The sequence below is a fragment of the Urocampus carinirostris genome, chromosome 6, assembly GCF_059441175.1.
Source record: "Urocampus carinirostris isolate Australia breed hairy pipefish chromosome 6, RoL_Ucar_1.0, whole genome shotgun sequence".
Classification (NCBI taxonomy): domain Eukaryota; kingdom Metazoa; phylum Chordata; class Actinopteri; order Syngnathiformes; family Syngnathidae; genus Urocampus; species Urocampus carinirostris.
Genome location: NC_142354.1, coordinates 33,103,529 through 33,119,793, shown reverse-complemented (window position 1 = coordinate 33,119,793; position 16,265 = coordinate 33,103,529). Strand labels below are relative to the sequence as shown.

At 38.8% G+C, this 16,265-nt stretch overlaps 1 protein-coding gene across 1 annotated transcript; it reads right to left on the bottom strand.

The window, feature by feature from the left end:
- Positions 1-136: 136 nt before the first annotated feature.
- aurka (aurora kinase A) lies at positions 137-12,377 on the bottom strand. Its single transcript, XM_088338789.1, has 9 exons — positions 12,216-12,377; positions 11,961-12,023; positions 9,016-9,403; positions 8,902-8,944; positions 8,633-8,830; positions 5,972-6,110; positions 5,749-5,897; positions 3,694-3,868; positions 137-1,306 (listed from the first exon to the last, which is right to left on the bottom strand). Exons 2-9 carry the CDS (start codon positions 12,018-12,020, stop codon positions 1,130-1,132), a joined length of 1,329 nt encoding a protein of 442 aa, XP_088194915.1. The 5' UTR covers positions 12,021-12,023; positions 12,216-12,377; the 3' UTR covers positions 137-1,129.
- Between the last annotated feature and the right edge of the window lie 3,888 nt (positions 12,378-16,265).

Below are 16,265 nucleotides of genomic sequence, written 5' to 3'. Positions count from 1 at the left end.
CACATGTTGTGGAAATTAATATTAAACAAGAAAAATTAAAAGTGAAATTATATTGTCGGAGAAAAAAATCATGTGTGGTCTTATGTAACACAAAAACGGTCAGAACATGTATTTTTTTCTCAGTAATAAAAGGAAATTAAGTACAAAGCAGTTGCATTCTTTTTATTCATTTTTGTCATAACGGAAAACACAATGGCTTTTCGTTCATGGGGCCTCTTTATCAGAAAAGCTGAGGGCAATTGAAATGAATTGACATATATTTTCAATAGGACACTAAAATAGGTGGGAAGTACTGAGAAATTCCAATCGACTAGATTTATTTTATCGTATGTTTGAGGCGCTTAATTCCTAATGTGGCCTTACTTTTATAAAAAAGAAAAAAAACAGGATTGTCACGCGTAAGGAAAATTAATCCGATGGCCTGCGTGCGCAACTCTTTCGTTAAATGCCGGACGCAGGAAAAACCGATCAGAAACCAGGCTTCTCCAGTTTTACATCCAAAACTAAATTTCTATCAAAAACCATACACAAATAAGCTTAGGCCATCTACACGGGAATGGAATGAAAGGCAATATTAGCGCTCCAGTCGTCCACATGCGCACATTTCGATTCTTAAATTTTCCTCAATATATATTACACATATATTTTACAGGACATTATGCTCCTCTGTTCAGATACCACACAACCAAACGAGCAAACATCATTCACAGAAACCTGTATCACATTCACAATCCAATATCACAAAATAGTGGGTATGGGTGACCGCCTGCAGAAAATAGACGCCGTAGCAAAAGAAACCCCTTATACATTTCAAATACAAAACACGATTATAATGGTTACAACACTTTAATTAGAGCTCAAAATTTTACTGGGACTAAAACGTCACACGTGATAGCGATGGTAGTGCACTGGCGGCCCCTGCTGTACAAAGATAGAACAGAGCTTCCATGCAAATATTCAAAGTAATACTTTGGGGGGAATGTGCAGGGGGATAATTTAATTTCAAGTAACATCAATAAAATTCTTAGTTAACAAAATGTAGGAAAACAGTAAGATTTACAGGAAAGAAGAAAAGAGTGGCTAAGTGGCCTACACTGTACACAATTACATCATCATGAAATCAGTTGAATCAGTGGCTGGGTTCCTCTGTCCCGCTTGGCTTCTTGGTTGAGTTTTGGACCACCCACGGGTGAGCAAGAACCCCTTTTATGGGCAGTCTGTACAAAGGGTTGTGTTTCAGCAGGCGAGATATCAAATCTTTAGCAGGCGCACTCACACTGGACTGCAACGGGTACGAATAGTCCACCTGCATTGGGGGAAATAAAATATGAAATGATTAAAAGTTTCATACATCTTTTTCATGCCCAGATTCAAGCACTTTCAAAGCAAAATCTTCCCTCTCTCCAGTACCATTCAGAAGAGATATCCGTTGTGAATCATAGATTATGAAGATCCACATATATACGTGCAATTTACAAATGTTTTTCAAGTCCTCAAATATGTCCGTAATTCACATATGCAATTTTTAGTCCCGTGTGTGCATTCATGGTTTTTAGATCTCGTTTAAATTGCGAATAATTTTGTGGATCTGAACAATAAATGTGTAAAGAATTTTGAGCAAAATCTCTCGCCATATATAGATGTTGGGTAAAAATGGTGCAAATAGATAGCTTTCAATTTCGGGAAGTTCCCATTACAATTTACCACTGGGAAACCCTACCAATTTTTTTTTTAAAGTGGCCTGTAATAAAAGTCCATAATTGATACATAATCCTTGCACTCATACACATTTCATCATGCCGTTTAAGTGTAGGATGTTACAGTTAGCTAAACAATCATAGTTGAGCTAGTCATCTCCTTGAATTACCGACTGCATTTTCTGCACTATACAAGGTGCACCGGATCATAAGGCGCACCCCTCCTAAAAATAGTCTTTGTTCATACGTTTTCTAAACAAAAGGCACAACGCACTATAAGGTGCTACAGTAGGAACGTCAAGAAAACCGTGAAATAGGTCAGTCAATCTTTATAAACCTCTTAACGTCCCGACAGCCTGCCGGCGGGCCGCTGAGAAGCCAATACGTGCGACACCTACACGGTTTCAGTACAAGGTCACCAGTCACTGAAATACATCATGCCATATATAATTGGAAAGCTTAAAACTCTTGCAAATCAAGATATGCTGACCGTTTAGAACAGGGGTGTCAAACTCAATTATACAGAGGGCCAGAACTCAAACCATACCTTTGGTCGCAGGCCGAACAGGATAAATATGTATTGAATAGACTAAAACTTGGCTTAAAAAAAAAAACGTAAAAAAAATATTAATTTAAAACAGTCAGGAATATTATTCCAGAATAAACAAACTTAAAAATTAAATAAATTAAAAATCGTTGCTCTCCATAAAAATATCTGTCAAAACCATGCAGATTGAAAATATGAAAAAATGGAAATAAAAATAAAATTTGTGCTTTCCACTTTGGGAATTTGCTTTGGTGAAAAACATTTTCATATTCTTCTTTAACCTTTCAACTTCCTGTATCTTTTCTCTGGATTCAAGTTTTTCAGGTTACTCTGAAGTTTTGTCTTGTAGTGCCGTTTTACATTAAATTCCTTAACTACGGCCACAAAAGCTCCACAAATAAGACACACAGGTTTACCGGCAATGTCACTTAACAAAATTTTCTCGGCCAGTGTGGTTTTTAGCATCAGAGTATAGTTTGGAAGTTATCAGCGTTTCATAGACCCGGGCCATTATAGTAGATGTATATAAAAGGATTTCACGGGCCGTGAATTTAACACCAGTGGTTTAGAAATATAGTCAATACAGAAACGAAAAGAGATTATACCAGAAAAATATAAAGCCGAGGTGGCTCACTAAAGACGACATTTTGCATCAATCACATTTGACGATAATTTGCAACCATTGTCTCCGTACATCCAAAACACGCGATGATGCAGACAAATAAAAGAACGCCAAAAAGCATCTCTGCATGGATGGACATTGCTAGCTGCATGTTTAGCCCAATAATTCCTGTTTACAAATAAACTGCCTGGTAAAATTATATTCTTTAGGACATAGTCCAACCCAACTTGTGATTTACATCTTTTTCGGCCAATTGCAGGCTTCGTTTTACCCTGCTTTAGCCTATGCAAGCTTGTAAATGCTAAAAGGATTCGCCTTCTTTACCGCCGAATGACTTTATCCACGAGTGACCGACTCAAATGATGATTGACACATTGGTTAGGAAATGAAACGTCATGTGTATTAGTATATTTATTATATATACAAGCCTCACGTGAAAACCAATGCCAACTACCGTTAATCACAAGGGAAGAAGAGATACATGGCAGAGCGAAACCAGAGAGATAGTGTCATTTTAAAGCAGACTTAATGTATTTTTATTCGCTTAATGCACAGTCAATCGAGTCAGACAGTCTAGATACAGAGCAACATAGCCAAAATTTTAGAAACACTTAATCCATAATTCAAGTAGTTTTCAAATATGAAAACACAACATTAAAATTCAAGCACCTGTACGTACTCTGATAAATCTGGACGCAGTAGATTTGATTGTAACTATGTATTTCCAATCTTATCCTATTTTCCGGTCTACGAGGCGTACTTTCTGGTCAATTTGGGGTTCGTGGGTGCTCTTTATAGTCCAGAAAATACGGTACTTGACAGCTTACCCTGGATATCCTGCGATAAGTGTCCTCGTGAGATTTGGTTTCAAACGGTGGTTTTCCAACCAGAAACTCGTAGCAAAGCACGCCAAGGCTCCACAGGTCCACTTTTTCATCGTGTGTCTTGCCTTCGATCATTTCAGGAGGTAAATAATCCAGGGTCCCGCACAAAGTGGACCTCCTACACAGAGAAGGGATGGTGTTTGAGATCAATGGGAGGAGCCTTCATAAGTTACTGATAAAAAGCAACCACTACTAAGATTTTTTTCAATTTTTTTTAAAGCAAACAGAACATTTAATGGTAACAACATTTGCACCTTGTATACCTTAAGAGAGGTTTTCTTAGTGCCATGGTAACCACATTGGCCTAAAACGCAAAAGGTCCCCAGTTTGAGACTGCGTGGAAATATATGTTGGCCTGGAGAGGGATGGGTGCCACCAGGCTGTACTTGCCCAAGACACAGCACAGGAAATGGTGCCCCTATCACCCTAGTGGTTTGGAATTCTAAACAACCCACCAACCATACCTTATAGAAATCACTTTTAAACAAGTTGAAAATATTTACTTTAGCTGCCTTTTCTTACCAAGTCATGGACACTTAAACGAGTTCCCTTTATTGCGATTAAGTAGCGATTCAAAACAGTAATCTTCCAACTATGTATTGACATTTTTATGTGCTCTTACATAAAGTTTACTACACTTAAATAAGCTGTCAAATTCTCAAGGAGGACGAAGTTTCAGAAGATAAGGCGTCATTTCGCCAGAGTAAATATTTTACAACTTGCTCAAAGGTGATTTCTATCCAAGGTGCTAATGCTCTATTGTTTTATTATATTGCTCCCTAAAAATGAGATACGGAGTACGAGGGGGAGCATTTTTTTAGCACTTATCCACCACTGCATGTTTTTCAAACACCTTTCTCTTTGCATTTTATTTCTCGTTCAGTGTAGCACTCATTTTGTTGAATTGGCGCACACCTGCAGTTTTTTGAGACCGCTAACGTTTGTGTATTGGGCACTAGGGAGCCAAGTTGCTCGCTAGTGATGCGTTCAGGGATGTTTAGTTTACTTGATCATCTTTTTGTATTTTGCAGTCCATAGCGGTTCAAAATCTGCTATTTGATCACTGTATTGTTATGTTGTGAAAATAATTTACTTAGCATAGTAAATCGAAATACAGGTTTGGTATGACCACAAGTAAAACAAAAACAAAAGAACCACTGTTTAAAACCGTATTTGGTATTTAATGTCCTCTTAATTTAAACTAAACAAGAGCATATCTTGTCTGCCATGTGAAAGATTATATTTTTTCTAAATAACCTATGTTACGTGGTTAAACACGATTATAGGACGACATCACCTAGCTAACCATGGTTTCCTCCAATTCAAGGTTACATTGTTCATTTATTTTAAACAATTGTTTGTATTGTAATTTATATTGTATATTTTGTCTTATTGGCATATTTGGTATTGGAGTAATGCAAACGTTTTTGAAAGTAATCCAGTTATATTACTTTAATAGTATTTGGATTACGTTACTGATTATTTTTTACTCGGGTAACTGGATCAGATTACATTTTTAAAGTAATCCTCCCAACCCTAGTATTTGTACATTTTCTTTTAAGGAGACAGTAAACTACAAATCAAATCGAATGTATCACAGCTTCAAGATAACGGAGGTAAATACAATATTGTAGAAGTAATGCCTAAATTGGACTACTTTGGGTCCAAGTGTAATGCATCTCTAAACCAAGCAGAGTCTTTTTCAAGGCTCAGGATATGCTTAGTTTTTCCAGTTATTAGTATGATTCAAATTATTTGTCAAATATCCTTTTTAGGATATTGTAATATTTTGAGAATGGATATAGGCATTTTGTTAAGCCATATGCCAGAATCAGCAATATGAAAAAAATATTTCAGTTAAATCCAGAATGTATCACATTTTTTTAATTTGCATGACAGAAAATAAAGAATTGTATCACAACATTTTAAAGCCAGTTTTGAATGTTGTGGTTCAACAATTCCCGCTTAAGTAGGATGATAAGGCAAAGATTATACTACCTAGACGAGGGCGTGTGAACGGACCAACCAAAGTCAGCGATCTTCAGCTCTCCATTAGCTCCCAGTAGGAGGTTCTCAGGCTTGATGTCTCTATGGATCACTTTCCTTGAGTGGCAGTAGTCCAGGGCATCAGCCAGCTCCATGATGTACTAAAGTGGCAGAATTATTGCAGCCAGTCTGACATGGAGAATTGCCCAACCCAAAACTAAGAGGAAAAACTTACCGTGGCACTACGATCTTCTGTGAAAAATCCACAGCGCTGCAGCTCACCAAAGAGCTCACCCTTGGGGGCGTACTCGAGAATGAGGTACACGCGAGACTCGTCGTGGAAATACCCGTAAAGGCGCAGGATGTTGGGGTGCCTGCAAACATACATTGTTCATTAGGTCTCCCCCGAAAAACATTCCCCTCTTCTTATATTGTCCATCACCACAGCCGCAGGAGTCCTTGTTTGATATTTTGTCCAACAGAAGCATGCGGCCTGTTAAAGCCATTTCACACAAAGACAGCTTCATTCTACTAAAATGGTTAACGTTTGCTTAGTTTGGGGCTGTATCAAGCACAATACTTTAAGCAAACGATTATTTGTACTCTATTCCAAAGTCCATTTGAAAGAGGGTAGAAACCTTAAAAGCGTTCAAGGAATGACAAAAACGGTGGTTGCCATTGTGTTTTACTCAAAAGTGTCTGGTTAGAGTGAAAAATGAATAGCGTGTAGCTGCTACACTGCACCATCTGGACTTCCCACTTTAAGTACACCGGAGATCAAAATCAGAGAACAACTTGTAAAAAATTGAATAATTCAGGAAGCGGGTCAGATATGGCAAGCTAAAAATGCTCCATGTCACAGAGCAAAACGGGTAAAGAATTTTCTTAAAGGTAAAACCATTGGATTAATGGAATGGCCTGCCCAGAGTCCTGATCCCCACCCAATAGAGTACCTCTGGAAAATCCAGGGTACAGCAAACGTGACGCACGAGCACATTTGGGGCGGCAGTAGCTCAGGAGGCTCGTCTTGGGATCAAGGGATCAGAGTTCGAATCCCGGCTCAGCCGTGTTACATGTCAAAGTGTCCTTGGGTAAGACACTGAACCCCCAATAAGCAGGTTAGCGCCTTACATGGCTGCAAGGCTGCTATTGGGAAATGTGGAGCACATTGTAAAGCGCTTTGGGAAGTCATCGACTTGAAAAGCGCTATATAAATGCAGATCATTTCATTCGCCAAAGTAAAATAATAGTATATAAAATTTGCCTCGCGCATAGCCAAGCAAGAGTAAATCGATTTGCGAATGGACTGAATGTCACACACAAACTACGTGTTTACGAGACTCAATTGTAGTAAGTTAGTTCTTTAGTGAAAGCGTGTAAACATAGTCTGACTAGCGGCTAACAAAGGACGTAGAAGCGGAAGGATACACCAACTTGAAAACACGTCTTGTTGGCAAAAGCTTCCTTATGTAAAAAAAGAAAAGAAAGCAGACGTGTCAGGCACAAACTCACCGCCGGGTAAATGTCAGTTTTGCTCGTGACAAGTTTATTATGTCTTAATATTGGGCAAAGGAGATTTCATTAAATGTTTTATGAGGGCTTAATGATTAGAATTCTCTTTTCTGAAAGCTCCTCTCCTGGTCCCACTTACCATTTTAAAATTCATTGATGTTTTTTCACTTTATTTTGAGTGTTTACTGAAGTTAGAACTTACCAGCTCGCCTTACCTTAGAAATTACGTCGTTCTTTCAGTTATTTTTTCTTTCCGTCAAAACCAAAAATGCCCTTTTGCTCATATTGCAAAAATTTGGTGCATCCCTGGTATTTAGTGTTCTCTCGACATTGTGCTTCCATAGAAATTTGTAGTGTCACAATTCAATACTATCATATTTTACAGACTATAAGTCAATGTTTTTTTCCCCCCCTCATAGTTTGGCTGGGGGTGCAACTTATACTCTGGTTAGACTTATCTGTGAAATTATTGATATAATATTACAGGTTATATAATTTCACATGTTACTTTCACCCCAAAAAAACGCAAGAGGGCACATTAGGCCAGTGTTGATCATTTCAACCATGCTGTGTCATACCAACAAACCCCTTCGATAAGTCACTAAAACGACTCAGCATCTCAATTTGTTGGTAAATGTAAAAAAATCACTTGAACAAGTTGATTTTTTTTACTTAAGCAAAATGACCACTTTTTCTCACTAATCGGCACACGAATGTTCAGAATATAGGGGCATCATTTACCCGAAATATTTTCAACTTGCTCAAAAGGGATTTCTAATTTATAAAAACAACTGAACAAAATAGCATGGAAAAGGAAATCAAAATCTGCAAATTACAAGCTGCAAAAAGTACATTATGCAGCCGAAAACAGACAGCAGAGGTCTGACGTAAGCGACGTAGAAGCGAAAGGCAGAAGCGGTCGGATCGTTTACAGTGCGCAGTGTATGAAAATTTCATTGGATTTAGAGTGAAGCTGAGTTTGTTAAGTATGTTAATTAAGATGGAGTTATCAGGATAACTCTTAATGTTACGTCATTACTGACGTGCACGTTTGTGTAACGTTAGTATATCCTATTCTCTTTTTATTTTAAATTGCCTCTCAAGATGATATGCATGTTTTTGTTGTTGGATTTAGTGATATATATTTCCCCTCAAAAATGTGACGTATAGTGTACATGTTGTTTTCCCTTCTTCATTGTGTAATTTTTTTTGGGTCATGTGACTTATAGTCTGGAATATACGGTAGTATTGGTCAGATATCAGATCCCCCCCAAAACTATTGTATTTTATCGGATGTCATCCCAGATATCCGAAATTGGCACTTGTACACAGGCAAATAAACGCAGTGAACTCAAAAAATTCCACCCTTGTAAATTGCTATTACCTGAGGTGAGACTGGATCTCCACCTCTCTCCTGAGTTGGTGCTCAACGCCGGCTTTCTCAAGCTGCTTTTTGAAGAGCACCTTCAGGGCCAGGATGAATTTGGTCTGACGCTCTCTGGCGAGATAGACGTTTCCAAATTTGCCTTTTCCTAAAGGCCGGCCGATGTCGAAGCTCTCCAGGCTCCACCGCGTCTTTTTTCTTTCCAAAAAGAAACTCGTCTCAGTAAGGAACGACAGAGACAAATGCTACCTCAAGGCAGGATTGTTTACTTTGTTGAAGTTGAGTCTGCAGGATCTTTCTTAACCGGTTTCACTGATAAAAATAAAAGTTAAAGATTATGGGAAAGTCACACTACATCTATAGGGCTGTTACCGGTTTCTTACTTTGTTGCATTTCAGTTTGCGAGGCTTCGGTAGTAGGTTTTGCTGATGCAGCCGTTGCCGGCCTAGTGGGTCCTCCGGCCGGTGTAGTCGCTCCCAAATTGATATTGGGTTCATTCGTTTTTGGGTGTTTGGGATGGAGCGCAGGTCTGGACGGCATTTTTGCATTAGTGGTTGCTGGATTGACATTCTGATCGGATATCTGAGCACACTTGGTAGCAACTGGGAGCTGAGGTGTAGACTTATTAGATCTTGACAGCTGCACACAGCGCTGAGGCCCGCTGAGCGCCGAGAGACCACGTTGTGGTTTTTGGGAAAGGGGTATAGAATTCTTTGACGTTGAATGTGACTGGTGTGACAAGGGGACACGCATCGGCCCTTCCTTGGCAAGCTGTAATGAAAAGAAAACCTGATTCCACCAGAAAATAGAAATCATCCGATAATCACCCAAACTTTCATATAGCTTCTCTGCAACAGCCATGAAATGGTCCATGATTGATTTGTGAACACTTCTCAGTATTGAACATGATATAAAACAGTGATACTCAAATTACGGGCCGCCGCCATTGTGATTGCCCCCTTGAACAAAATGAGAGCATTTTGAAAAACTTTTTTAAAAATTATAACAGCTTTATCTCTGGTACCGTGATTAAAAATAGAGTGATAATGAGATAAAAACTGACTGCCTTTTCATTAGTCATTTATACCACTGGTGGTCCAGTGTTCTGACAACGAAGCTGTCAAGACAATGCACGGCAAAAAAGAAAGTATGTTGCATTGACTTATTTTCTGTTAACCCACAGGGTGATACTTGGTTATTTTCTGCCGTACGTCTTCAACAGTGTTATTTATGTTACGAGTTTTGATCTGTGAAGAATCCAGAGTATCTTATTTGATTGGGGCATTCTGGAAAACAATACATTTTTACATTATTCACTCCAGAAATCATCACTTTTTCTGTTACAAACTGACCCCGGAGCCTCATCAGAGAAAGGAGAAGTTATGTGGCACAAGAAAAAGTTCGGGGACCCCTTATGTACAGGCTGTCAGAATAAGTTGTTCTCCAACATTACTTAGTACCTCATTTTTGTCTCTCAAAAAGTTTGGAGAGGTACATTAATTTCTGGGACATTTTAATTGTTTGCCTACATACTTATTCTCTCATTTTGTTTTATTTACTTACCTACGTCAATTATTTAGTTTCACTAGTTCAATATAAATGCATGATGGTTACTTCAAAGATGTTTATGAATAAAGTTGAGTTTGCCAAGCTGTATTTGAAGGAAAATCTGACTCAGAAGATAAAATTCATACGATATAGTCACTCAAACTTGGACATGGTAATTCCGCAACAGTCATTAAAAGATCAATGATTGATTGGTGAGCACTAGAAGGTGTCTCTTTAGTTGAACATGATATGCAGGTTGCTGTGAACAGTGTTCCCTCTAAGCTGCGCGCGTGCGCAATTGCGCATTGCTCGCACATTCTCAGCGCACAAGAAAATCTAGCCAGCGCACAAAAATGAAGGCTCAAAATTACTAATTGAGAAGCGACTTAAGTCCAAGTTACAGTGCATGGAGGTAAAAATACAAGGGTTTCCCTTACGTTGTGTCCTAAATGCAGTATTTTGAAGTCGAATCGAAGTAGAACAAAGTTGAGTAAAGTTAGTAGATAACCGGCTTCTTAGGCTCACTAAAAGGGTCCTAAACGGCTCTTCAGGTTGTTTTTGCTTCTTTAATCCCAACAGGAAATGATCTGCATTTATATAGCGCTTTTCAAGTAAATTACTTCACAAAGCGCTTTACAATGTGCTCACATTTCCCAATAGCGGCCTTGCAGCCATGTAAGGCGCTAACCTGCTTATTAGGGGTATTAGGGGTTCAGTGTCTTACCCAAGGACACTTCGACATGCAACACGGACGAGCCGGGATCCCTTGATCCCAAGACGAGCGCTCTACCCCCTGAGCTACTGCCGCCCCATGACCAAATATTATGCAAACTTATGCACAACATGATTTAAAGGAAGGTGGGAATAGAACAAAAGAAAAAGCAATGAAAAGCTGATTAAAAAAAGAAACAAAAGGAAGAGAAAAAAAAGAAGAAAAAATTTAGAAAAAAAAGCCAGAAAAAAAGAAAAGAAAGAAATGTAGGAAAAAAGTAAATAGAGAACAAAAAGAAAAAAGTAACAAATAAGTAGAAAAAACACGGAAAAAAGAAGAAAAAGTTTGTGTTGCATTCAAATAATTTCCAATTATATCAAGTGAATTTTGTTGCCAACATTGTACTTCCACTAAAAAATGTGATTAAGTACAGTTCTGTATCTTACAACCGACCAAATAAGCCCCCCAAAATGTTAATATTATGCGACAAAATATATCAGAAAAAAAAAAGAAAAAAGAAATGGATATCTTGTGAAAGAATTGTAAGAACAAACAACGTTTGTAGGACGTTTGCAATAGTACATGAGTCAATTCATTCAAAAGAGAAAAATAATTTTGCGTTGCTGGAAACTCAGCAAAATGTAACTTGATGTCAAGTTTTGGACATGTCTGATAATTAATGATCTTGCCACACTTGGGATTATGGTTGCTCATTGATGTTTCAAGCGTTGCTCACCGACTTTGTGTGAATGCTCAGACCCGTGGAAAATTAGAGGGAACTTTGGCTGTGAATGGATTCTTCTGGAAAGCCAATGTGCGACATTACATTACTTAGTGACGGTCTCACAAGAAGTTTGCACTGGTGCGTTAATTTGGGGGGCATTAACGTGTTAGCCTACATACCTCTTCTATTAATAATATTTCCGTTTTATATACTTACCCATGTGATTTTGTATACCCTTTTTACTTCAATGCAAGGACAATTATATTAAAGTATCTTATAAATAAGGTTGAGTTTGCTTCCTCCAACATTAGGAGAGGCCATGTTGGCTTGATTATGCCACTTACCTTAGCCTCGGACCTCGGAACCTTCAGCTCGTTAGGTTTGAGCCTAGCTGCAGTCTCCATAGTCTGACAGGGAATAAAATGATAAATAACAGATAATTATACACCATAACGAGATTGTGTTTAGCATATTTGCAACGTTCCCGCAGAAAACGCCGATTAGAAGTTAGTGTTGAGCAAACAACGCTGCACAACGTAACGATACGTTAAATGTGCTTTTTTTAGTCCCTAATTGGAGAAATTCAAAAGACTACCTACCACAAACGTCAACGTTTTGAAATCCCCAAACTACTATTGGTCATCAAATCCAAATTAACAATTAAATAGGTATTATTATAACAATCGATCTCCGAGTCGCCTGTTTGATTTCAAACGTCCCCCGCTCCTGATCCTTTAAGATCTCAGCGAAGTTTGATTGGTTGAAAGAACAAATTCTTCACTTTTCTATTGGGTGAAAAGGGTCGAGGAAATGACGTCAAAAAAGAAGCAGCAAAAGACAGGAAAATGAAACTTATACTTTTGTGGCAAAAAGTATAATAACGTTGGTAATATCCGAATTCATATTTGCACATTGGTTATGACCAACGATATTGTTATTGTGGTCAGAAGGTTAAAAGGTAGAAACATCACGCGAGATTTGAGTGCGAGAGTGGTGTGTTGGTGTTTAACGAGGAAGTCATCCGAATAGCAGTCAAGTCATTTTTATTTGTATAGCTCTCAATCTCAAGGAGTATCAAAGGGCTGCACAGACAGATGATTGCAAACAACAGACTATTATTACACCATCCCCTTATCTAAAACCTACATGAGGGCAAGGGAAAAGTCAAAAACCTCAACATGAGGAGAATGAGGAAACTTTTCAGAAGGGACCGCACATGAGGTGATCACTCTTCCAGGATGACCAGGCTGCAACGGATGTTGCAATAACAAATAATACACAGATATTTTCAACATGAAATATAGGTCATTTATAAGCTATAGAAGTGTATTTAAAGCCTTTATTCAAACAGTTCCACTGAGGTTGCAGATAGAATCTGAGGGGGCAGAGCATTCCACAACATCAGGGCCCGAATGGAGAACGGTCTCGAACCTGCGGTTCTCTTCATTCTTGGGATCACTAGTAGACCGGCATTTACAGAGCGATGTTCCGGACCGGAACATAGGGGGGAATTAAATCTGAAAGATATGAGGGAGCAAGTCATGGTTATTGATTGTTGAAAATGAGTTGCGAAAGTGTGTTGATTTTTAAAAATAAATAAATAAAATATCCTCAACACTGATTTTGAATTGTAAATAATTTTTTCAATGATTTACCTTTAAAGTGTTAAAATTTAAATGCAGTTTTTTGTAACTTGTATAATCGTCCATAAATGGTTTTGATAAATTGTTGTTGTTTTTAATTATTATTATTATTTCCTTTTTTAATTCAACCAATTAATTTTCCGTAATAAGAGCACAGGTTGACGTTACCAAAACAGTTACAGGAAAATTGATTGTAATCTGAGCAAGTTTATTTTCCACATTTTTTGGTTTGGTTTGAACAATTTTATTGACACTAATAACTGCAAATAAACTATGTTAGGTTTGAACGATTTTTCTCGACAATCTTAACAGCAATGACAATATGACGTTTTAACAATTTTTTCCGACATTTTTAACATCAATTAAACACACAATTTCGTTATATCATATCTTTTAACAGCAATTAAATACATTCACAATTTCATTATATCATGTTCCAACAATATGAGGTTTGAACATTTTTTATCGACACTTTTAAGAGCAGTTCACCAATGTGTAGAGGGCAATACTATTGTGCAAGGGCATAGCTCTGTCTTCTCAAGTGGGATTCCATCCCACCCTCCCAAGCAGCATCCTCCAGTCCTCTGCCCGGGATACCCATATGGGTCCTCTCCCTTCTTACTTCTACCTTCCACAACCAGGCCGTTGCTGCCGGGACCCCCACAGTGGAGCTCCGGTTCCCCCCTCCGGGTGGGTGCAGACGATTCTTCTTTATGGCTGCGTCCTAGGCTTGCCGCTCGCAGATTGTATGGTATCTGCAGCCATTCAGAGCACAGCCACGGGGGGGCTCTGCCTGCACTTCCTTACCAGCAGGTTTCTGGAGGTCCAGATGGCGTCTTTGATGGCGGCGAGAGTGAGCCAGTCTTTGACAAAGTCGTTCTGTGACCTTTTCGACCGACTCACCCCGTAAAGCACATACTGTGCGTCAGGGACCTCCCCTGTTGGCAAGTCCGGGAATTTTCCTAGGTGGCCGGCCATTGCCCACAGGTCCTCGGCAGCGCTGCACTCACAAAAAAGGTGCCTCACCGACTCCTGGGCGCCACAGCCAGGTCGAGGTCATGTCGAAATCGCTGACATTCCTCGGTGGTGCATTACAGCTCTGACTGGGAGAACCTCATGAGCCACCATCCATGACAGGTCCCGTAGTCTGTTTGGGAGAGCAGGATGATTCACGTTGCTCCAAACTGTTGTAGGCTCGCCAAATGCAAGCCCCCGCACAGGACTCACTGTTGCTCGCTCCTGCACAATAGCAATAAGGCCCTGTGGTTTTGTAATGTGTGACATTCTTGTGTTTCTAAATCAAATTTCTTTAAAACATCCCGAATAAAGAGATGTGTTGGTGGCAAGTTAAAGGACACTGGTATCAAATGATTGTTTGGCACAAGCTTTAGCTTCCGCAAGTACAAGCCCATCCAGAGCCAGGGCATCGCTTGACTTTTCGGGTTGTTGGGTGGGCCCATAGCGTTTTGGAAGTGGAGGGAGACATATTTGCTCCCCAGGAAAAGCTGGAGGTCAGGCACCCCTTTCTCCCCTTTTTCTTTTTCATTGTATCTCTTTTTTTCTTTTCCCACTTTGAGCCCCAGATAAAGTGAAAGAAGGCTCGGTCCAGTTGTAAAAGCACGTTTCTTTTGGGCATAAAAACTAAACTGATTGATAAAAGCAGTGGGAGGATGATCGCTTTGATGATTAGGACCTTCCCCTCTATTGTCAGTTTTCTTATTTTCCACGTGCCTTAACGGGGACGTTGACCCTACTGCCATCATCTGGTGAATTGCTGATTTTATTTTTGAGACAAATTTATTTAAGACTGCTGTCAACATAATGGTCGAGCCAGACAATATTAATTCAAACCTGTCAACCTGTACGGTTTTGCCGTACAAAGTACGTTTTTTTTATGCATTTTAAGACAAGTACGACGTACAAGGAAATCTGTACGGAAAAACGCGAATTTGTCAATTGCATGCGTCTGCCGCCTGGGGATTTCCCATCATGCATCATTACCAAAAAAAAAAGTTGTACGATTATTTCGTATTTTCTACGGGAAAATATGACAGTTTGTACGGGCATGGAGCCATGGAGGTTGACAGGTATGTTAATTCATGACTGAGGCCATAGGCCGATAAAAATTTGACCACAGGCCAGAACTGGCCCCCGGACCAGACTTTGGACATCCCTGCATGAGACGATACAGGGTCATCTAGTGGTAAAATATTACACATTGAAGCTTTAAATATTAGATTGATTAATTAGTTGGCATTATAATGTTTTCCTCTGTTCATCAACTACAAAGTTACAATAAAACAACTTGATATACAATTGTATACCTGTCAACCTCAGCCAATTGCTCCCTTTTTTAATGATTGCTTTTTGCCCTGCCGTGAGAGATTATCCAATGTCACTTTTTAAAATGTAAAATTTTCTAAAACATTTATGAATATTTTTTTGCCAATATTATGTAATTGTCAAGTGTCTGTGCTGTAAAAACTGGGGGTATTATAAACCATCTTGTAATTCAACATACTGTTCAGTGTCATTTTTTATTCGTGGTGTGCCGCAAAATTTTTCCAATGTAAAAAACATGCCCTGGCTCGAAAAAGGTTCAAAAACACTGCTCTAGGCAATCTAAACCAGGGGTCTTCAACAGGTCATAGTCATAGTAATAGTAGTACTAACATAGTAATAACAAATTGTATAGTAAAATTATATTCTTTAACCAGGGCACCCCCTAAGGACAGCGGTCTATGCATTTTTATGCATTACTGCAGGACTTATTGTTCCCTTGAAAATAGTCAACTTTGTATTTTTGTTTGACTGTTTCATACCAACTTTGTTAGTAATGATGGAATATTCAATAAAAGCGGTTGAATAATAATTATAATAATAAACCAATAACAGCAACAATAGTAACAACAACAATAATACTAGTAATAATAATAGTAATAATAATAGTAATAATAATTCGTGAGTTGCTTGATCTCACGATAATCCAAACATCGCGTGATTTTG